We start from the raw sequence: 20,740 nt of genomic DNA on the forward strand, positions 1-20,740 counted from the left end.
CGGCTGTTATGCTCTCCGGTCACCGTACCGCACTTTTCTTCGCTTTTTTCACCACCACGAGCCGCACGGCAGAACCAGAGCCGCCCACCTGAGACCATGTCCGGCGCAATTGGAGTCGTCCGGCACGCGCTGCGTGTCCGTGTGTCGGCACCAACCCTCTCCTTCGACCGAGCGCTCACCACGCGGGCGCTCCGGCAAATCACGCCGCCGACCAAGTACACCAACTACGCGCGGCTCATGCTGCGAACAGACCTGCCCATGTACAAGATCAGCAAGATCTGCGACGAGGTCTACGAGCTGCCCGAAAACTTCGACGGCTTCCAGGTCCGTATGAAGTTCAACAAGACCCGCGACCTGATGTCGGTCAAGCGCATCCTCGAGCGATACCGGCAGACCCCCGGCAGCCCGGCAAACGACGAGATGCGTGAGCTCGAGGACAAGATCCTCGAGGTAGCCTTCCAGGCTGGCAACCAGCAAGCCATCGCAATCCAGTGCGTCGAGGTCCTCAAGGATCCCGAGACGTCCAAAGAGGACAAGGCCATCGCGACCGACATGATCAAGGAGCTGGTCTCGCTGCGCAACCCGCTCGCGCTGCGGCTGACGGCCGAGCAGGAGATGGCCCGCGGCAACCTCGACGAGGCGGAGCGGCTCTTCCAGCGGTCGATCACAGCCGCCCGCGACCACCTCGAGACCATTCCCGGTGACGAGCGCCGCAGCTACGACTATGTGCCCGACTACGACATCGAGCTTCAGATCGGCACGCACGCCCAGCTGGGCAAGTTCTACCTGAAGACGGGCGCGCATGCACACGCACGCGCGCACTTCCTCGAGGCCATCGAGACCACCCAGTTCACCGACCAGCGCCTCGACAAGGTCATCCTGCCGGTGCACCTCATCCTGGGCAGCATCTTCTACAAAGAGAGCAACTACCTGCGCGCGCAGTACCACTGGCGGCGGGCGGCGGCTGCCGGCATTCCGGCGGCGATGCTCAACCTGGGCTCGCTCGAGGCTGCCGTGTTTGGCAACTACAAGGTGGCCCATGAGTGGTTTTCGCTCGGCGCCGAGTTTTTCAAGGGCGACCAGCAGGTTCTGGCCAAGAAACGCCTGGCCGAGGTGGCCTACCTGAGCGGCGACGCTTCCGGCATCGGCGAGCTGACGGCCGACCTTGGCAGTGTTGACGTGACTTCCACGGCCAACCTGTGATCTGTACATATCCTGCATCGTTGTCATAAATCCCGCGCGCGCGCGTTCGTATATTTACAAATATATACAGTACATACGTTACAAAACAAAAGGCATAACAATCCCATGAATAACATACTTTTTGAAACCATGCCCCGTCTAAACCAAGAGTCCTCGGAGACCGGCCGTCAGCGTCTGCGCCAAGCCTGAGCCGCCCAAAAGTTGGAGAGGTCCCCCTCCGGGGCTTTTCAACTTGGCAGCTCGAGGCTCGTACGCGGAATTTCTGCTGATTACTATATACACATCGCAACTGCAGAACCAGACCGTCTCCTCCATAAATCAAACACAATTAAACAAGTAGCGTGATGCAATTATCGTGAGCAGCGTTAGTGGCGCAGGCTCTAGTTTGAGGCCTTGACCTGCAGGTTGTTCTCGAGCAGCTCGTCGAGTATGCCCGAACTGGCGGCAAGGAAACCGAGGAACGGCTTCGAAGGCTCCAGCACACGCGACAAATATTCCGGGTGGTATTGGACGGCAACGTAGAACGGGTGGTCCTCAGGCTTCATCTCGAGAATCTCCATGCGCTCGCCGACGTCGTCCTTGCCGACGTAGTGCAGACCGGCGCCCTCCAGCTGGGCAACGTACTCGGGGTTGACCTCGTATCTGTGGCGGTGGCGTTCCTCCACCGAATCGGCGCCGCCGTAGAGCTTGCGCAGCCGCGACCACTCCGAGCCGGGCTGGAAGTGCGTCGGACGCAGGCCGAGTCTCATCGTGCCTCCCAGATGGGTCTTGCTGATCTCAGGCATGAACACGACCAGCGAGTGCTCCGGCTTGTCGACGAGCTCGTCACTGTTCGAACCTAGAATTGTTAGGCCACTCGACAACCCTTCTGCCCAAAGACAGGCACAAGGACTGTGCAAGAAAAGCGTCGACCGCAGTCAACCACGTTTGTTTTCAGCCTGATAATCTAGCACTTGAGGAATACCCATAAACCACAGTCCAGGCATATAGGTCTAAATGTATCGTGCGATGGGTGGCCAACAAACGCGGCGACGCGGCCGCTTCCTGCACTCCTTGCCGTACTTACCAGTGAGGTTGAGAACGTTGCGCGCGAACTCGATCGTGGCGATCTGCAGACCGAGGCAGATACCCAGGTACGGCACCTTGTTCTCGCGCGCCCACTTGGCGGCGGCAATCATGCCCTCGGTTCCACGCGATCCAAAGCCACCAGGGACAAGAATACCGTCGGCCGAGCATACCTCGTGCCACGCCTTGTGGAACTTGACGCGGTTGCTGTCGTTCGACGAGATCTCGAGGTCGGTCGACTCGACCCAGTTGATCGTCAGCTTGCGGTGGCAGCGCAGCGCCGAGTGCTCGAGCGCCTTGATGACCGACGTGTAGCTGTCCTTGAAGTGCGTGTACTTGCCAACCAGGGCAATGGTCACGGTCTCAAACATGCGGTCGTGCGACGTGGTCAGCTGCTTCCACTGGTTCCAAAGGTTGGTACCCTTGGCGATGAACGGCGACGACACGTTCATGCTGTCGAGCTTCAGGCGGTTGGTGAGGACCTGGATGATACGCTGCTGCTCCAGCAACAGCGGGACGTGGTAGACCGAGTTCACGTCGTGGACAACGACGACCTGCTCCGGCTGGACGTGGCAGAACATGGCGATCTTGTCCACCGTGGGCTTCTCCAGACGCTGCGTGCAGCGGCAAGCGACGATGTCGGGCATCAGGCCGAGACCGCGCAGATCGCGCACGGCGACCTGCGTCGGCTTCGTCTTCTGCTCGCCGTTCACGACCGGCACCAGTGACACGTGGATCAGTGCAAAGTTCTCAACGCCGACGCGGAACTGGAACTGGCGCAGAGCCTCGACAAAGGGCGCGGACTCGATGTCGCCGACCGTGCCGCCAAGCTCAACGACACAGATGTCGGGCTCCTCGCCGGACTCGTCGACCGGAATCTTAGCCACGCGCTCGATCCAGTTCTGGATCTCATCCGTGATGTGCGGCACCACCTGCACAGTCTTGCCGAGGTAGTCGCCTTTGCGCTCGCGCTCGATGACCTTGCTGTAGATCTTGCCGGTCGTGATGTTGTTCTCACGCGTCAGCGTGACGTTGAGGTATCGCTCGTAGTTGCCGAGATCGAGGTCGACCTCGCCACCGTCGTTCAGCACAAACACCTCGCCGTGCTCGAGCGGGCTCATGGTGCCAGCATCGATGTTCATGTACGGGTCGATCTTGATGGCCGAGACCTTGAACCCGCGCGTCTTGAGCAGCAGACCGGTCGACGACGCAATAACGCCCTTGCCGATGCCGCTGATGACACCTCCAGAGACAACGACGTACTTCATGATGGAGTTTGATAGAGTAGATAAGCTCTGACGGTCAGCAATGCCCTGCGACATAGAATGGCAGCGTCAGAGGATCGTCCAGCGCAGTATAGGCAGATCAAACGCCGCGAGCGGCTCGCAAGCACACGCCCATGGAGCCTTGCACCCCCACTATCCGTCTGCACTGATTTGCACGTCCGCAGACGCTGCCATCCGCAGAAAAAAATTTTCTCGCGTCGATCGCGTCTCACTCACCCTAAACGCAACTTTCACAAGTAAAGCTGCGGCTAATTCTGTACAAATTACACAAATATAATTTGAACAGGCCCTAAGTTCCTTTGCTTGTCGCCGGTGCTCTCGAAGTCCTTGCTTTGATCAAAATCTGTCGATTTCTGGAGGACAGAAGGGGGGGAAAGAAAAAAGAGAAGGGAACGATTCAGCAATCAAAGAAAAAAAAAATGGTGCACGGATGCGTGTCGCATTGATTGGATTATATGGCATAACTGCGCCGCGTTGGTGGTTAGGCGTCTCTATGCGTCGAACCCAGCTAGAAGCCTTCCATGAACCTTAAGTGAAGAGACCTGAGTCACCTGCGGCGACTCATTGCCGGTGCCATTTGCGACTGAGCGCGGGCGCTACTTCCAGCGCGATGTTCCCGGCGCTCGAGAGCCAGGGACCGGTATTGGCGGGAATGGCTGGAGCTGTTATCACTGCGGAGCCAGCAGGCCAAGCCTGGAGAGACCAGGATCCGCGAGGTCAGAGTTCTGCATTTAACGCTCGCAGGCAGTAGTGGGCAATATCGCTCAGCAGGTGCAGTGCAGGAGGGGCCAGCCCAGTGCGCTGCAGGGCGTTTACCGGAAGACCATATCGCAGTAGTTTTCGAGTCTGGCAGATTCGGTAGTTAAACTCAAATCAAACCTTATATAACTGATAGGAACCGCCAGATCTCAACAGAAACCCGTTGCCAGCTCGCCATGGCCACCACCAGTTTCGTCGAGTTCATCAATGGAGGTTCGCCGACTATCGGTGTCCTCAATGGTACTACCAGGGAAGTCTCACCGGTAGCGCACTCGTCTGGTGGCAGCGTTGGCAGCCTTTTAGACGTCATCAGGGCCGATATCGACGGCGAGCTCGTCAGCCGCGACCCCGTGTCTCTCTTCTCTGTCGCCGGGGCTGTCTCTCCGACCGGAACGACCGCCGAAGTGAGCGGCTGCGTGCCCCTGGCCAAGTTCCAGGGTCAGTTGGGCGTTATCGTCGGCCGGTCGGCCCGGGACGTTTCCGAGACCGACGCCCTGAGCTACGTCTGGGGATATACAATTACGAGCAAATGGGCCGCGGGTGAGGCGTCTGCGTGCCTGGGCCCGGTCGCTGTGCCCAAGGATCGGTTTCCAGCCGACGCGGCGCTGACAACGTCGGTCAACGGTGTGCCAGTCTCAACTACGGACCTGGCCGACGTCATCGCGGCGGTTCCCGGCCTGGTGGCCACGGCCTCGGCCGGCAATACGCTAGCGGCCGGCACCGTCGTCGCAGCGACGTCCGCTGCCAATGGAGAGTTACAGGCCGGGGACATTGTTCAGGTTTCGGTGACCGGAGTGGCCTCCGTTCTGACCCAGCTTGTCGCAGTCGACGAGCCCTCCAGGGCCGCGCCCGCGGGCCTCACCAAGGTCGGGACCAAGCACCTCTACGTCGAGACTGGCGGTCCAGATGATGCCGCCGAGACCATCGTCTTTATCCACGGCTCGGGCTGCAATTCGACTTACTACAAGGACCTGATTCGCCGAGCTGGCCTCGACCAGGTCTTTCGGATCGTTCTTGTCGACCTCGACGGCTTTGGGCAGTCGCCCACGACTCCCGGGCTCGACGGAAGCATGGAAGCGTACGCCATGGACGTCGTCAACGTGATACTGAGCCTCGGCGTGTCGAGAGCGACGCTCGTCGGCCATTCGATGGGCTGCGGCATCAGCCAGATCATCGCGGTGAAGTTCCCTGATCTCGCCGCCAAGATGATCCTGCTCGCGCCGATCGAGTACCCGCTGGCGCCGGACGTGGCACCGGTGCCGGTCCTGACCATGAACAAGCTGCGCGAGCACGGTGTCTACGATTCGTGCAAGAATATGCTGCAGTATTCGACGTCGGCAGCCACGCGCGAACAGAGCCCCTGGGCAGTCTTCTACCTGACAACGCTGCTCATGGCCAACGACGCCGAGGGCTACGCACGCAGCATGAAGGCTCTGTCGGTGCAGTCGAGCATTGACATTGGAGCTACGCGGCAGCCGACGCTAATCATCGCCGGCCAGTACGACAACTGGCCGACCGTGGCCCAGGTCAACGACATGGCCGCGCAGATGCACAACACAACGGTCGAGGTCATCCCAGATATTGGCCACTGGATTCACATCGAGGCGCCCGAGCGGGCGGCTGAGCTCGTGAGAGCGTTTATGCTTTAGTCATAGATACAGGACATTAATCGTTAATTTGCGTCTAGAAGAGCGCGGCAATGTCGAGCAGACGGCCGTCCATGCCCATCGGCGCGCTCAACACCGTCTGGGGCGCGACGGCGACCGAGCACATGCCGAGCGCGGCGGCGCAAGCCACGAACGGGCTCGCCACCGGCGACAGAACAACGTCGACGCCAGCCGCACCCAGGAACCGCGTGTAGAACTCGGTCTTGGTCACGCGCACGGTCTCGAGGTCGCGAATGGTCTTGAAGGCCGGCACGGCGGCCACGGCTGCGGACGCGTCCGGGTCCTTCGAAAACGCGTGCTTCTCGAGGCTGTACAGACCGGTCTCGCCGAGGACAATGTCGGCCAGGTCCTCGAGCGCCGACCAGTCGTACTCGACCTCGACGCCATTGTTGGCGGTCGCGGCCGCCAGCGTCTTGTTGAAGACGTCGAGGTCATCGGGCGAAAGCTTGGCCGCCAGCGCGTACTTGAACGGGACGGCGAAGCGGAAGCCACCCTTGGCGGGGCCGCGGAAGTCGATGCTCTTGATGGGAATGCTGCGGTCCGGCACCGACGTCGGGTCGGTCAGGTCCTCGCCCCGGAGCTCGGCAAAGAACGCGCGGCTGTCGGCGATGGTCTTGGTGACGACCGCAATCGTCTCGTAGGATGGCACGGCCAGCTCGACGCCGCGGGCAGGGATCAGGCCGTGCGAAACGTCGTAGCCGATGAGGCCGCCAGCGGTCGCGGCCGCCAGCGTCTCGCCCTCGACGTCGGACGTGACCGCAAACGAAACCACGCCGGCGGCCACTGCGGCCGCGCCGGCGGCCGGCGTCGCCGCCGTGCCCAGCATGACGCCGCCGAGTGCCAGCAGCTTCTGCACGACGGTAGACGTCGGCGCCACGTTGGCCGTGACGGCAAATGGCACGCCGTAGAAGTACGGCAGGTCGGCCGAGCCCTCAGGCACACCGCCGAGCGAGGTCTTCGCCTCGTCCAGTGGCGTCAGGGCCAGCGGCGCGGCCGACAGCGCGGTCGCTGCCGAATGCGCCGCCTGGAGGACCGCGTCCGGCTTCAGCACGCCCGCGCGGTAGGCCGCGCGCAGCGCGGTCACAGTCATGTCGGCCGTGTCGGCCGCGGGCGCGGCTGCGGCCGCGGCCAGGTCGAGAATCGGCTGGCTGTTGGCGACGTAGCCCAGCAGGCCGTCGTAGGCGCAGAACATGTCCAGCGTGGCCGACACAATCTTGCCGTCGAAGCCGTCGGTGCAGTCGACGAGCGTGCAGCACTCAAAGCCGTGGTCGTTGGCCTCGCGGAACGTGGTGGCCACGCAGCACTCGGCAGTCACGCCCGTGAACAGGACGTGGGTGATGCCGCGCGAGACGAGGATCTGGTGCAGGTCGGTGTTGTAAAAACAGCCCTTGCCGGGCTTGTCAAGCACGACCTCGTCCTTCAGCGGCGTCAGCTCGTCGACGATGTCGTGGCCGAACGAGCCGCGGACGAGCAACCGGCCCATGGGGCCGTCGTCGCCAATGCAAAGCACGTGGCGGCCCTCGTTGGCGGTGACCTGGCGCAGCCGCTTTGACGGCGGGCAGTCCGAGAGGTCCTCGACGTGGCCCTCGCGTGTGTGGATGATGTGGAAGCCGAGCTTGCGCGACGCCGCCAGCACCTTGGCCACGGGCTCGATCACGGACGCAACCTGGGCGAACGTGTCGGCCGAGGGGCATTGCAGGTAGCCGTAGCCGCCCTTGTAGAGGAAGTCCTTCTGCATGTCGATCACGATCAACGCGGTCTTGCCGGCCGGGAGCGGAAACGGGCCCGGCTTGGCCGTAGGAATCTGCAGGGTCGCCATCTGCGGTCAGCGCTGTTGCCGTTGGGTTCGGTCGTGGTCGTGGCGGCCGCGTCGCGCAGCGTACTCACTGTTTGCTGTGTGGATGGGTGGGTGTGTTCGTGGCTGCAGTGCCAGCTGTCGATATCAGCCGAGCGCCGGCGCGCCGGTGGCTGCGAGCTGCCCGGAGGCCCACCCGTAACGGGCATGGTCGGGCCGGGGACGCTCGTAGGGCTGTTCCCTCGATAAGGTTATCAGGGCGGCCCGGGTAAGTTTGCCGCCCCTTCCGGCAGGCTTCTCGAGCGCCCTTAAACCTTGACAGGCTTCTCGCGCAGCGGACGGGACGAACTATATCAGCCGCACTGCGTGCGGCTGAGACATCGCGCGCCGCGTCGCGTCGCGACGCGGCAGTCACAAGCGGGTCACAGAAAATGCCAATTGATAGTTTACAGTCACAATGCCAGGTCATAATACAGCAACGCCTAGCTGTCGCCGCGGCGCATGATCGACTGGAACGGCGGCAAAAAGTCGCACGTCGCCGGGTCGCCCGCCAGGTACGAGCACACGTGCTTGGTCATGTATGCCGCCACACGCTCGTGCCGCAGCGGGTCCGCCGGGCCCGACGTCCACAGCGACGTGTCCAGCCAGTGCACCTGCGAGTCGCCGCGCTTGCGCAGGTCGCTGACCACGCGCCAGCTCTCCTGCTCGAGCTCGCCGTCGAGCGGCCGCATGATGAAGATCGGAGTGTCCTTGTACGCCCGCCGCCGGATGTCCTCGATCAGCCGGACATACTCGGTCGTGTAGGCCTTGGCCGTGTCTTGCGGGAGCATCTTCTTGTACAGCAGCTTGCGGTCGATGTAGTGCTTGGTGGCCGCGCCGATGTTGATCAGCAGCACCCGCGGCCGGTACGTGTCAAAGTGCCACGACGTTACGGCGTCGTTGGCGTAGACGTTGCCGAGAAAGAAGAGGTTGCCGAGGCCGCGCTTGTGCCCGGGGCACTCGGACAGGCACGCACCGTCGTCGGCGATCTTGACGACGTCGGCGTCAAAGTAGTCGGCCAGCAGGTGCGGCCACGTGAGGGCGTCGTGCGCGGTCTTGGTCAGCGTGCGCGTCGCGCGACTTACCGAGTTGTCCGTGTCGGTCAGCAGCTCGAACACGGGCCGGCGCGGCGACGCCGTCGTCACGTACGGCAGCGTGCGCGCGTCGCGGTCGACGAAAAATGCCTGGGGTCAGCGGCGCAGCGGGCCCACGTACCTCAATGTCCACACGCTCGGCGCCCTCGAAGATCAGGCGCACCTCGTGCTCGCCCGCAGGCAGTCCGGACACAACCGAGACAACCTCGCGGCCGTACGGCAGCACCGCGTACTCTGGTGCGCGGTCGACCCGGCTCACCACCGTCACCCGGCTGTCGACGTTGCCCAGCTTCACGCCCAGCGACGTCCCCGTGAACCGCACGTCCAGGTACATGCCATCAAACATGGTCGACACGAGCGTGTCGGTGACGGCGCCGCGGATCTTGTTCTGTGACCAGCGGCCAACGTACTGCGTCAGCTCGTCACCCACGCGACTTACGTAGATGTCCGGGTCGCTCGGCGACACGACCTTCTTGGTCGTCACCACCTTCTCCCGCAGCGGGTCGAACTCAAACGCTGTCGGGCTCTGTCGGTCAGCACATTCCGTCATCGGCGTACCCTTAGCATCAGCGCAAACAGGATCGCCAGCCAGATCGAGACCAGACCAAGCATTAGCCGCGACCGCAGTGCAGTCTGCCGCCGTGGCCGCAGCATGTCGGCCGTCGCGCTCGGCCGTCGGTCGTCCCGATCCTTCTCGAGCAGGCCTGCGGCGCTGCCGCGGTGATGCGTGTAGCGCGGGAGTGCCGGTGAGCTGCGCCGTAGCAGCTGCGTCCAGTACGCCGCGCTGTGCGTCAGGCTCCACCCGTCTGGGCTCGCTCGCGGCGATGCCGTGTGTGTCCGTGCCGAGTACGTGGCCGTCATGCCTGCTGTCAGCGCGCCCGTGGCGCCTCCTACCTGGCGTCGACAAGGGCTCGCGCGGTCGCGACGGTCGCGGCAGCGGCCGGCCGGGGGCTTGACGGGGACGGATTTTGTTGGGCCGATTGGCTCGGCGGGCGCGGTGCTGTTCTCGAGAGGCCGTGCCAGCTTCGACTCCGATCGTGGTGTCGTGTTAGGCTGTAAGGACTCGGAGAACGCGCCGTGCGCTGCTCACACCACGTGACTGTGCTATTTTTGCGTTTCCGCTTGGCGCTTCGGGATCCTGCGATGTCTGCGCCCGGGGTTCAGCACTGCAGCAAGGCCTTTGAGACTGGTTATATAGACGGCTGCAGGTTTAAGCGATCGGACGAGATGAGACATCGAACAAACGCAGAGGTGGCCCCTGCTCGAACAACGACGAGCCGCGTGCGGCTGCTGTTTCTACGTACGACGTGATCGCTGCAGCCCGATCACTCGAGCGGCTGGCCAGTCACACCGCGGCCCGTGGCTACACACCGGCCGGCTCACGGCCGCACACGCCGCGGCGGCCGCTAATGGCTGCGCGTCGTGCCGGCTGGTGGCGCAGCCGCGATGCAGCGGCTGCTGGTGCGGCACCCACTTGCGTATGCTGACGGAGCACTGCGTCAGCCCGCAGATCGCTCGTTGTTCGGCGAACAACGGGCGCGTCATGTGCTTGCCGCCACTGCGTGCCCGCCCACCACGTTGCTTTATCCCAACACAGCGGCTGTCACGGCGTGACGGCGAGCCGGCGCGGCCGGAACTACCGCGGATGCGGCCGGCACGGCCGATATGATAGTTCGATAGTGGCGACGGATAGCACCGCCAAACCGGGGTGTGCGGAGCAAAACAAAAATTAGCTGGTACCCGGATTCGAACCAGGAACCTCGGGATCTGCAATCCTACGCGCTGCCATTGTGCCATACCAGCTATTTCTTGTTTGTGCTTTGGGACATACCGTTATAAGGACCTGATGTGCGGCGCGCCCGGGCTCCTCCAGGCAGCGCCTCTCGAGCCCATCCCGCGGGGTCGCGTAGCGAGCTCGCGGCCGTCGGCTTAGCGATCAGCCGCACCTTGGCGCGACCGGCTGTTCCATTACTCGGGATCAGCGGATGCGGGGTAGCTGTTGCTACAGGCAGTGCCAGCCGAGCTCACGACCCCGCGATCGGGACGATTAGGTGCATGTCCAGGTCACACGCAGGACTCCGCCGGACCGAGCCTGACTGCGCGTGCAGAAGTCGTGCTCGCCGGGGAGGCGATCTAGCCGGCCGACCCGAGCAACCAGCGCAGCAGCGCCGCCTCGGCGTGGCTGTCCTGATAGACTGGCCAGGGCCCCATCAAGCCATTGGCGGTCGCCAGCCACGCTGAGTGGGCCAAGCCGGTCAAGCAATCGCCTCGTACGCTGACGCTCGTACGATCAGTGGCCCCATGGGCCCGACTGAGTCTTTGTCCAGGTGCATTCCACCACACCCCCTGCGGAGCTGCACGTCTGTCGTAGACGCCCTCGCCTCTTTTACTGCCAACCGACGCCCGGCCCGACGCCCGAGCAGCACCCAGGCGCTCGGGGCCGTCCGTAGACCCGCCCGTAGGCATTCGCGCCCGTGCGAACGCGAACAGCGACCGTGGCATCGGTGGGGGCCAAGCAGCCAAGCGGCCAAGCTCCCGCGAAATCAAACCTTCGTGCGGCGGGATCTAACACCCATGACGTCGCCACGCACCGAGTCTCCGGCGGCCAAGCACTCAGACGGTAAATGGCCGGAGGGAGTCGGCATCGCGGCAGGAGCTCGAACGCCACATCAGTTGCCCATTATGGCACGTTGGTACCCGAGCTAGGTGGTATGCGCCACGGTGGAGATTGCAGACTGCGTGCCAGATCTACGCGGCAAAGGCTCGGGGTTAAGGCGCCACAGCGGGGCGGTCGAGGGCGCGGTGGTGTCACGATCGACTGACGGCAGGATGGGCCGATAAAACAGGCGATCAGATGCACAGCTCCGACGGCAGTGGCTGCGACGTAGTCAAGCGGTGCCAGCCACGGGCCGGCGTGTTGTGTGCTGATGAACAAATCGCACGTAGGTGCAGGCGATAAAGGCCACTGATAAGGCGGTGGATAAGCACCAGGCTGCTGGTGCGGAGCGCCAGCCCCAATGGCACTAGCTCCATGTAAACTTCCGCACGCATATGCATGTCTCACGCTAAACCTAGCGTGGCGCGCCACGAAGGTTTCATTTCCCAGGCACACGTCGGAGCTCCAGCGTCGTCCAATGCGCGATACCCGCCCGCGGCATCTGTGGCCGGCGAGTCGCTAGCCAGCGCCCGCATAGCGGCCTTAGCCTAGCGGACGCCCTACCCGGCCAGGTTAGTGCTCGGACTGCAGGCGACCAAGCAGAGTACGGCGCAGATGGTCACCGGGCGTACCTCTGGCGCTGGCTACGGACAGGTACCGTGCCCGGCGCGCGCTGGGCCCGCCGCCCGGCGCTACGCCGCCCGCGCCAGGTGTCAAACGCGCCCGGGCGCGTACCCGGCACGGCGCACCGGTACCGGTACCTCGCCGGCAGTAGCCGCCGCACACGTACGCCTGTCCGACCGTCTAGGCCGCCTGCGCTGGACTGGCTTGGCCGCCCTTGCGCAGCGGAGCAAAAAGCTCGCACGCGGGGTGCGCGGCCACACAGCGCAGCGCCGGACAGGCGGCCCCGCCGCGGCCTCGGCCGCCGGCCGTCGGCCGCCCGCGAGCTCGCCGAGCCCTCACGGCCGTCGGCGGCTGCCGGTGCCATTGTTTGCCGACCAGTCCTGCCGGCGCGCTGTTCTGGGGACGGGGTTGGCTCGATAGCGCCGGCGCCTCACCCGCTGACTTCATCGAACCCTTCTAGTCTCGGCCCGTGGACGTGACTTATAAATATGCACGGTCACTGCGTGCCTGGCTGTAGCCGGTCACTGTAGCTCTGGCCCGGTAGCCTGCCGCCATATATATTGTCCCTCTGCCGCCAGGCCAACAGCCCGCCCCCGGACAGTGCCCACAGCGCGACGCTGTATGACCTGATCGCCTCCGACATCATGGCCTCGTCGATCGACGGCACGGCCACCACCGAGAGCTTCTCGTACGACGAGCTCGAGCGGCTCGCCCATGGCACCAATGAGTGCGAGATGAGCGTAAGTCGGATCGCCGCCAGCGCTCACGCCAGATGCTCTTCACTTGGAACACACACAACGCCTGTGTCGTCTTCCAGTGGTGGCGCGTCCGCAATGCGGCCACGCTTGCGCTCACGATCCTCGGCATAATCGGCCTCGGCCTCGGCTACGAGTTTATCCGCGAGTTCACCCGCCGATTCGAGCGCATGCTCGAGGCCCGCCAGCAGCTCAAGAGCCGTACGTGCACCTGCCTACAGCGCTGACTCTAGAACCGTCGCTGATGGCTGACGAACATCTGCCACTGTTGCGCAGGCTATGGCACGCCTCTTCTTTCACGACGCGTTCCATCCGTGCCTTCCTTTACGCCTTCCAGGTGTTCTACTCATTTTTTCTCATGTAAGTGCGCGCCGGGGCCCAGCTGACAGCAGGCTGGTGTTTATGACGTATAATGTGAGTACATTGTTGGCTACAGCGCGGCCACGAGCAAGTTTGAGCGCTTTACAGCCACGGACGCACACCTCGCCGGACGAGCACATATGCGCACTTTGCTGCAGGAGCCACTACGAGCGCATCGGGCGGCTCCGCGCACGCGCGACTCGGCGCGTTTGCGGTTCGGGCGCGCAAATTTGCGGTCGAAACGAGCATTTTGCGCCACGGTGGCAGTAGTGCGTCTGTGGCTCCGCATTCCCGCATGGGCTAGCTAACCAGCAGGGTGTGTTTATGTTTGCGCTCACATTCGGCGCGTTCTTGGGCTTCTACATCTGGGGTAACGGCGCTTCCACAGTGCGCGGGTCGACATGCCACTAGGCTGCAGCTCATCAGGATTCGCTTTTTCACTCGGTTAGACCGCTTTAATTTGTTGCATGACGGCCGCCCGGTGGTGGTCGAAGATGGGGTTGTAAGATGGGGAAGATTGTGACGAACGCCGATCATGACAGGCATGAAATGACAGGGGCTTCGGCGGCGTGCTATCGGACGGCTACGACTGCGCGCAGCGCGTGGGTCGCTAGGTACTGTAAATATAGTGTTCACACGGCGGTGACGGCGGCAACAGCCGCGGAAGCCGCGGTGGATGGACGTGCTGCACGTGAGCGTATATTGTAGTGTCTTGAGCCCTAAAGTGGCACGGACTCTAGTCCGTCGCTGGCCGGCTCGATCGTGGTGGCGGGCAGTTTGGCGACGTCGTCAGCGACGATGGCAGCGTCGTTGTCGGGCGAGACGGCGTCGGCGGTGGTGATGTCGCCTGACGAGTCACCGGAGAAGGCGTCGGCGGCGTCGGCGGCAACGGCGGCGGCGGCAGCGGACGATGCCGAGGACGAGGACGAGAGCGCGGGGACTGTCTCGGAGGGCGAGTCGGCGGGTGTGTCGGTATCGGTGGTAGAAACGGCCTCGACGGGCTTGGCTTCGGGCTCGGCGGCCGGTTCGACCGCGGGCTCGGCCTCGACCGGCTCAGTGGTCGGTTCCGGCACAGGCTCCACCGCCGGCTCGGGCGCCGCGGCCGTCTTGGCCACCTCCGGGATCTCACCGCGGCCGTCCGCGCCCGTGTTCACCGGCGGCAGCCCCGTCGGCCCGTTCGTCGGTCCCGGCGTCACAACCGGTGTCGTCGGCGACCGCTGCGGCAGCTCGCGAATCGGCGGCCGCAGCTTCGGGTCTGCATCCAGATAGTACGCGCGCACGCCCACAATGCGGCCTTCGCTCTCGCACGCCTGCAGCCACTCCGGTCGCACCACCGGCACGTTGGTCTCGACGGCGCGCTCCCACTGCGAGCCCTCGCCCGCTGTGCACACAAAGTGCGTCGTGTCGTTCCGCACGCGGTCTTGCACCGGCTTGGCGCCGATGCGGGCCACGGTCTCGTCCAGCATCTGACGGTCGGCGTCGGCCATCGCGCCCGCGCACACCGTGATGCCCGTCAGGTCGGTCATCTTGTGTGTCTTCACCGTGATCTTTTCGGACGTGTACGTGCCCGCCGACGTGTGCATCTGCAGGTGGAACGTGTACGCGGTGTCAATCGAGAGTCCCGACAGCTTTGACGACGTGTTCGTCAGCGGCGACGGCACCTGGCCCAGCCGCTGCCCGTTGCGGTACAGATACAGCGACCGCAGCTCAGCCGTGCCCAGCTCGACCGGGTCCCACTCGAGCACGATCGACGTCTGCGTCGCGTTGCGCACCCGCAGTTCCGGCCGTACCGGCGAACGCTGGCCATACATCTCGTAGATCTGCTCCTGCAGCTGCTCGAACTGCGCCTCCTCTTTCCGCTCCGAGTCGACGTCTCGCTCGCACCGGATCTTGACGATCGAACCTGCTTGCACTGCCGGTGGCAGCAGTATCGACGGGAACTCGATCAGGTGGTGGCTCGAAGTCAACAGCACCGCGATGCTCGCGTCGAGCTTGCCCACCGTCAGCGAAACCTCGACCATCTGCTGTTAGTCCGGTCGTGAGGACGCCTACCTTGCTATGTAGTCGATGCTGATGGATGCTGCCGGAAGTTGGCGTACGATGTATCGATAGGGCGCCGTCTCCTGCGGCCGCAGCCCGCCGGTCAACACGCGCACCCTAACCCTGTCAGCCGCGCGTGGCCGCCGCGCGTCCTGCCGCGGTTCGATCCTTGACGGCGCTGATCTGGTAGAGCTACGGTGCAGCAACGTCTGCGCCTGTCGCACCGCCACAGCCCCCCCGCCCGTCTTGCGGGCGGCCGTTGGCCGCGGTCTGACGAACCCTAACGCAGACGGCCGGCAGAGTATCGACACGCCGGGAACAGGCGTCACCTTCGTCTCTGGCGAGGCTGAGCACCCACAGCCAGGCACTGCCCGTGCCGGCACTGAGCTATAATCCGGCTTGCGGCTAGTGGCCCTATGGTCCGTCAAAACAACGCGGTGTACCCGCTCAACCAAGGTCTAGACGTGCGCTGCCTAGTAGTGGTCGATCGGCTCGGCCTCGCGCGAACCAGCACGCGTCGACCAATCTACGTGGCCGTTTCTAGTCTACACGCTGACGCTGGCACTGGCCAGCCGGTGGTCTGTTAATAATGTTAATAATCACTTCTTCGCAACGCCGGCTTGCGCCCGCGTCCGTACATCCATTCACTGCAGTGTGCTGCCCGGCCAGCCGTCGCACCAGCCGCCTTCCCGGTGGCCAAGCGCGCCAACCAGGCATCAGCCACGCGTGCACCCACAGACAGCCGGCCGCCGGACGCTGACTGGCTGGCGGTCGAATCATGCTGTCAAATGTGGTCTACTATACACCGTCCCTACGTAGACGCGGCACGGCGTGCGGCAGAGGCTCAGCCGCCCGACAGCAAATCGGCCCCAACAAGCCCTCGCGTTCTCAAAGCCGGTAGCTGTCGTCAGAGTCTCTGCGTGTCTGGTCCTCCCCCAGGCTTCGTTTCCGCGAACCCGCAGCAGCACCCGTCCTAGGCCAGGCAGGACGGGCGTCCGACAACGCAACGACGACCGAACGAGACCGACGCCGGCTGTGTCAGCAGTGTGAGGCTGTCCATGGCCAGCAACGCGGACGCGACACGTCCTGCGGCGGACAGGGCCGACACCGCGCGGCGTGGCTAGCGCGGCGACCCACGGGGGCCAGACGCGGCATGCATCAGGCTGCCGCAGGGGCATGCGCCGCACAACGTCTAGGGCACGCGTGACTGCTTTTCTCCCCGCGCCCGTGTCGCATTCGCGGTGATGAGCTGAGAGGGGCGCCGGTGTCTTGCGGCGAGCGACCCGGGACCCCCCGACGTGACACGCGTCGAGCGTGCGGCCGCGAAGTAGACCCGTCAGGGCCGTTGCACAGCGACGGCCGCGCCGCGGCGTTGCCTGCGCAGCACAGCCAGACAGCTGGTCATAGCTGGCGCGGCCGCTAACGGCGCAGGTTTAGGAGCGTCGTCGACAGTGGCGGCCCTAGCCAGCGTTGGACAAGTTTTGACAAGTCCTAGACCTGGCTAGAGGCCGCCTAGGCAGCGCAGGGCTACGGCAGGCAGCGCGGCCGGAGAGCGGCAGCAGGTGCCTGCGGCAAGCAGCACGCCGCGGCAGGCGCGGGTCTGGCAGCGGCCGGCCGAAGCCGGCCGAGAGGGCGGCAGTCGGCGCCAGCGGAGCGGCTGCCGTCGGCGTTCGGGGCGCGGCCGCCAGCAGTGGCTCCCGGCAGCGCTGCGGGCTCGGGCCGAGCGGGCGGCGCGCGGCGCGGCGCAGCGTGCGGTGCGGTCGTGGCCAGCGGCCGCGCTTTATCGGCGTAGATATCAGGCACTTGCACCGTCCATCGAGCAGGCATTCTCGCCCGCGTCCCTCACTCACCGGCTCTGCTGCCTGGTACCCTGCCGTCGTCTCCGCGCCTGTTCGGCCGCGTCTGTCGCGCGCCCGCACTCCAGCTCCCGGCGCCGTTCCCCTCGCCCCTCTCGCCGCCGCCGCCGCCTACGCGAGCGAGTCGCCGTCCTCGCGGCCGTCAGAGCCGCAGAACGCGTCGGTCCCGCCGCCGGTCTGGGACGTCCGAGGCCGGCTATCTTGTTTTGTTGGGCCGGCCGGTTCAGATAGTAACCGGCGGACGCCAGGTGGTTCCGCAATCCGTGCTGTGCCGCGACTGCCCGACAGACTGCCCCGGCCCCGGTTGCCGCCGCCGTTCACTCGACGGACGCTGATGCTCTGTGCCGCACGCTCTATACCGATACGCCCGGTCTTTGCCCGGCCCCGCACGCCCCCGACCAAGGCGCTCCCCGGCAGCCTGCACGATGTGGCCAATTAGTCCGGGTCTCGTCGTCTACTACGTCGACCGGCGGGCCAAGTGTGCCGGCTCCTACGCCGGCCCTGATGCACCCGTGCCGGCAACCGAGGACGCTACCGTCGCCGGCAATGTGCGCTGTCTATTGGGCATGTTCCCTCTTGGTATGTCCGTCGCCCTGCGGCCCACTGACCGCAGTCTCCGTTTACGCGTCTGGTCCGGCTTTCCTGGCACGCGCCGCTACGCGCGAGAGCCGTACACCCGGTCTCGTCCTGCTCGACGATCCCTCCAACCTCGATCCGTCGGCTGGAAATACAGATGGCTGCCGGCTCCTGCAGTCGGTGCTCGACCACAACCGCCTCTTCCCGGCCTTTGTAGCCGTCATTCTCACCGACTCTGACTCTGCTGACAAGACACGGCTGGTCGAGTACCTGGAGCTCGGCGCGGCCGACGTCTTACCGCGCACGCTCTCACACGCTCGTCTGCAAGGCCTGCTGCCGCTGCTCTACCGGCACGCCCGGGCTATTCCTGTGCTCTCCAGCAAGCTCAGCTGGGTGTCTAGCGACCAGCGCGTCTGTACTGTGTACGACCGCGACCAGATCATCGACGAAATCATGCAGTTCATGCTCTACCGCGATCCGCTTTGTCTCACCCAACGCTTCGCCTCCGTGGACGGCCTGCTATCGGCCAACGGTGAGAGACTGCGCCAACGCGTCTTCACCTGGGATTTTGCCGCGTACGAGCTGTCGGACGACGAGCTACTCGTCTGTGCTTACCAGATATTCCAGCACGCACTTAGGGTCGAGTCCTTGGCAGAATTTGTCATCTCCCCAGCCTGTCTGCTGCGTTTCTTGACCACCACTCGAGCGGCTTACCAACCGCGAAACCCCTACCATAATTTCCGACATGCCGTCGACGTCCTCCAGGCCACGTTCTACTTCCTACTCTCAGCAGGCGTCTTCCCGACCATTGACGGCCAGCCGCCACCGCCCGCGCCAGGCCCACATTCTTTTGCTGCCGTTCTCCGTCCGCGTGACGGCCTCGCTCTGCTAATTGCTGCCATGGGCCACGACACCGGCCACCCTGGAGTGACCAACGCCTTCCTCAACTCAACAAACTCGCCGTTGTCTCTGCTTTACAGCGGGCGCAGTGTCCTGGAGTCGTTCCATTGCGCCGCGTACAACAACCTCCTCCAGCTGCTGTGGCCGGCCACTCACTCGGTCGCCCCCGTCCGTGACATTATAGTCGAGACCGTGCTGGCTACAGACATGGGCGTTCATTTCAAGTACATGAAGAAGCTCACCAAGATTTTCGAAGATCCTGCGCGCCCTCGATCGCTCGCTGATCTACCAGATCCCATACGAGATCACTACCGCATCCTTATCTGTGCATCTCTCATGAAATGTGCAGACATCAGCAATGTCGCACGAAATCTTGAAATCTCGACACATTGGGGCAAAGCCCTGTCAGACGAGTTCGAGTTAACTGCTTGTCTCGAGCAGGCCGTCACTGCTAGTGATACCAATCTTGTTGCGTGTATGCAGTCTGTCGTTGACACTCGCAAAGCCCAGCGCGCAAACGAGTCTGAAGACGACCGTCTGTTGGCTCTCGCCAAGTCTCAGATTTTCTTCATTGACACCTTTGCGCGTCCTCTCTTCCGTGCGATGGTCACAGCACTTCCCGAGCTTCAGTACACGCTCGACAACGTCATTGCGAATGGGGAAATCTGGCGTGAGCGGATTGCCGCAATTACGACCGGAGTTGCCTCTACAGCGCAGCAATAAGTTTCCCAGTCGGTTTTCTATTCTTACATGCCATACTAGTCCCCCATCCGACCCCGGACAAAGCCTCATACTGATGTTATATGCTTATGTAAATGTTTTGATCATTGTTCTCGCGCAGAGACATCCCCGACTATCTTTATCTGCCACCTGTAATTAGTCTTGTATGACGATCACGTCCACCGGACAGATTCTCTGGCTATCTCGGGATCTGTTTATACGCCGATACTGTACTATTACGAATCTACGCCATTGTGTGCTAATGCTAACTTACTGTGTCTGCACCGACTATCACGACGCTCAGCGCAACGAGCAAAGCATCGTAGATCTTTTGATTTTCGCTCGCTTCTTAACAGAGCCGTTCCGGTCTGGGAACCAAGAGTCGCTTATGCGTGCTCAAACTGCATAAACTGTCGGCGTAGCAAACTAATAGGGTTCCAATCCTTGAGCAGCAGTCGCGATGGAACAAATCGATGCTAGAGGCAGCGCGCTTCCGTCATGGCATAGCACAGAACGTAGCATGCAGCTGTGGAAGAGACAAATAGCTGTTCGTGCTCGGACGAGCGGACAGGCATTAGTCTCGGATTGCTCTGGGTTCGACCGACATGTACTGCACGATCCGGATTACTGTCCGGAATAGTTTTCCCGGACGACAGTTGCAGTGGATAGGCCACCTACAAATGGTAGGAGGGGAGCTCGGACGGCTTGGACTACTATCAATCGACAGCACAGCCAACACCGGCACGGTTTCAACCAACTGCATCGCTGCCAGGACTAATGGCGCGTGATTTACTATACGATCCGCCAGGGTTAGCGGTGCCTGGTGCGCTGTTAATTGAGCTCGTCCGAGCACAAGCAAAAGAGAGAGAGCCGGAGTGTCCTCGGAGATCAACACCGGCTGCACCGGCTCGGCCACTCGGTCCGTGCCGGGACCGACCGACCCCGCGTAACGCGGGGCTTTGGTTGGGCAACCCCACGTCCCGCACACATTGCCGATAGTCACGTGATAAGCCGGCGCGTGGCCGGCGCATGTGTGGACCTGATGGACTCAGTCCGTGGACCCAGTCCGGCGGATAGCAGTCCGGGTCTTCTCCATGCCGCACAGTTTTAAACTTTTCTGCACGTACCTGACTCAGGCAACAGCACCACGGCACCCTTGCGGCCGCTATCTGCGGCACGGAGCTCCTTTAAAAGAATATTTGCACTTGCGGCTCATTTCTTTGCTGATCCAGTCGGCGAAATGTGCCTTCGACCGGGTTACTAGCGCTCTGGCGTATTTTGCCGGATCACGATTTTGCTCCCCGGTCACTTGTCCGAGGTTAGTTAGATACAGGCGAGCAACTTT

General features: G+C 63.3%; 8 protein-coding genes and 1 non-coding gene across 9 annotated transcripts; 4 read left to right on the plus strand and 5 right to left on the minus strand.

Moving 5' to 3' along the window:
• Positions 1-52: 52 nt before the first annotated feature.
• V1510DRAFT_419801 (uncharacterized protein) lies at positions 53-1,332 on the plus strand. Its single transcript, XM_066934357.1, has one exon. The coding sequence runs from the start codon at positions 97-99 to the stop codon at positions 1,201-1,203; it is 1,107 nt and encodes a 368-aa protein (XP_066787971.1). The 5' UTR covers positions 53-96; the 3' UTR covers positions 1,204-1,332.
• On the minus strand, positions 1,216-4,001 carry V1510DRAFT_419804 (CTP synthase N-terminus-domain-containing protein). Its single transcript, XM_066934358.1, has 3 exons — positions 3,771-4,001; positions 2,270-3,563; positions 1,216-2,041 (listed from the first exon to the last, which is right to left on the minus strand). Exons 2-3 carry the CDS (start codon positions 3,534-3,536, stop codon positions 1,584-1,586), a joined length of 1,725 nt encoding a protein of 574 aa, XP_066787972.1. The 5' UTR covers positions 3,537-3,563; positions 3,771-4,001; the 3' UTR covers positions 1,216-1,583.
• Positions 4,002-4,489: 488 nt separating this feature from the next.
• V1510DRAFT_407752 (Alpha/Beta hydrolase protein) lies at positions 4,490-5,962 on the plus strand (the record flags this gene model as incomplete). Its single annotated transcript, XM_066932422.1, has 1 exon — positions 4,490-5,962. One exon carries the CDS (start codon positions 4,490-4,492, stop codon positions 5,960-5,962), a length of 1,473 nt encoding a protein of 490 aa, XP_066787973.1.
• Positions 5,907-7,880, minus strand: V1510DRAFT_419810 (Isochorismatase-like protein). Its single transcript, XM_066934359.1, has one exon. It carries the CDS (start codon positions 7,797-7,799, stop codon positions 5,997-5,999), a length of 1,803 nt encoding a protein of 600 aa, XP_066787974.1. The 5' UTR covers positions 7,800-7,880; the 3' UTR covers positions 5,907-5,996.
• A 317-nt stretch (positions 7,881-8,197) lies between these two features.
• On the minus strand, positions 8,198-10,157 carry V1510DRAFT_419814 (uncharacterized protein). Its single transcript, XM_066934360.1, has 5 exons — positions 9,467-10,157; positions 9,348-9,434; positions 9,030-9,317; positions 8,900-8,998; positions 8,198-8,869 (listed from the first exon to the last, which is right to left on the minus strand). The coding sequence occupies exons 1-5, from the start codon at positions 9,767-9,769 to the stop codon at positions 8,258-8,260; spliced, it is 1,389 nt and encodes a 462-aa protein (XP_066787975.1). The 5' UTR covers positions 9,770-10,157; the 3' UTR covers positions 8,198-8,257.
• A 482-nt stretch (positions 10,158-10,639) lies between these two features.
• Positions 10,640-10,711, minus strand: V1510DRAFT_t186. The gene has a single exon. It is a non-coding gene; the product is annotated as a tRNA-Cys (tRNA).
• A 1,789-nt stretch (positions 10,712-12,500) lies between these two features.
• Positions 12,501-13,998, plus strand: V1510DRAFT_419821 (Ctr copper transporter). The gene is made up of 4 exons (XM_066934361.1): positions 12,501-13,144; positions 13,177-13,303; positions 13,336-13,357; positions 13,619-13,998. Exons 1-4 carry the CDS (start codon positions 12,961-12,963, stop codon positions 13,712-13,714), a joined length of 429 nt encoding a protein of 142 aa, XP_066787976.1. The 5' UTR covers positions 12,501-12,960; the 3' UTR covers positions 13,715-13,998.
• Positions 13,800-15,414, minus strand: V1510DRAFT_419826 (uncharacterized protein). The gene has a single exon (XM_066934362.1). It carries the CDS (start codon positions 15,322-15,324, stop codon positions 14,023-14,025), a length of 1,302 nt encoding a protein of 433 aa, XP_066787977.1. The 5' UTR covers positions 15,325-15,414; the 3' UTR covers positions 13,800-14,022.
• A 2,210-nt stretch (positions 15,415-17,624) lies between these two features.
• V1510DRAFT_407756 (uncharacterized protein) lies at positions 17,625-19,398 on the plus strand (the record flags this gene model as incomplete). Its single annotated transcript, XM_066932423.1, has 2 exons — positions 17,625-17,778; positions 17,813-19,398. The coding sequence occupies 2 exons, from the start codon at positions 17,625-17,627 to the stop codon at positions 19,396-19,398; spliced, it is 1,740 nt and encodes a 579-aa protein (XP_066787978.1).
• Between the last annotated feature and the right edge of the window lie 1,342 nt (positions 19,399-20,740).

This window comes from Dipodascopsis tothii (genome assembly GCF_038497935.1).
Source record: "Dipodascopsis tothii strain CBS 759.85 unplaced genomic scaffold V1510scaffold_23, whole genome shotgun sequence".
In the NCBI taxonomy this organism is placed as follows: domain Eukaryota; kingdom Fungi; phylum Ascomycota; class Lipomycetes; order Lipomycetales; family Lipomycetaceae; genus Neoaidaea; species Neoaidaea tothii.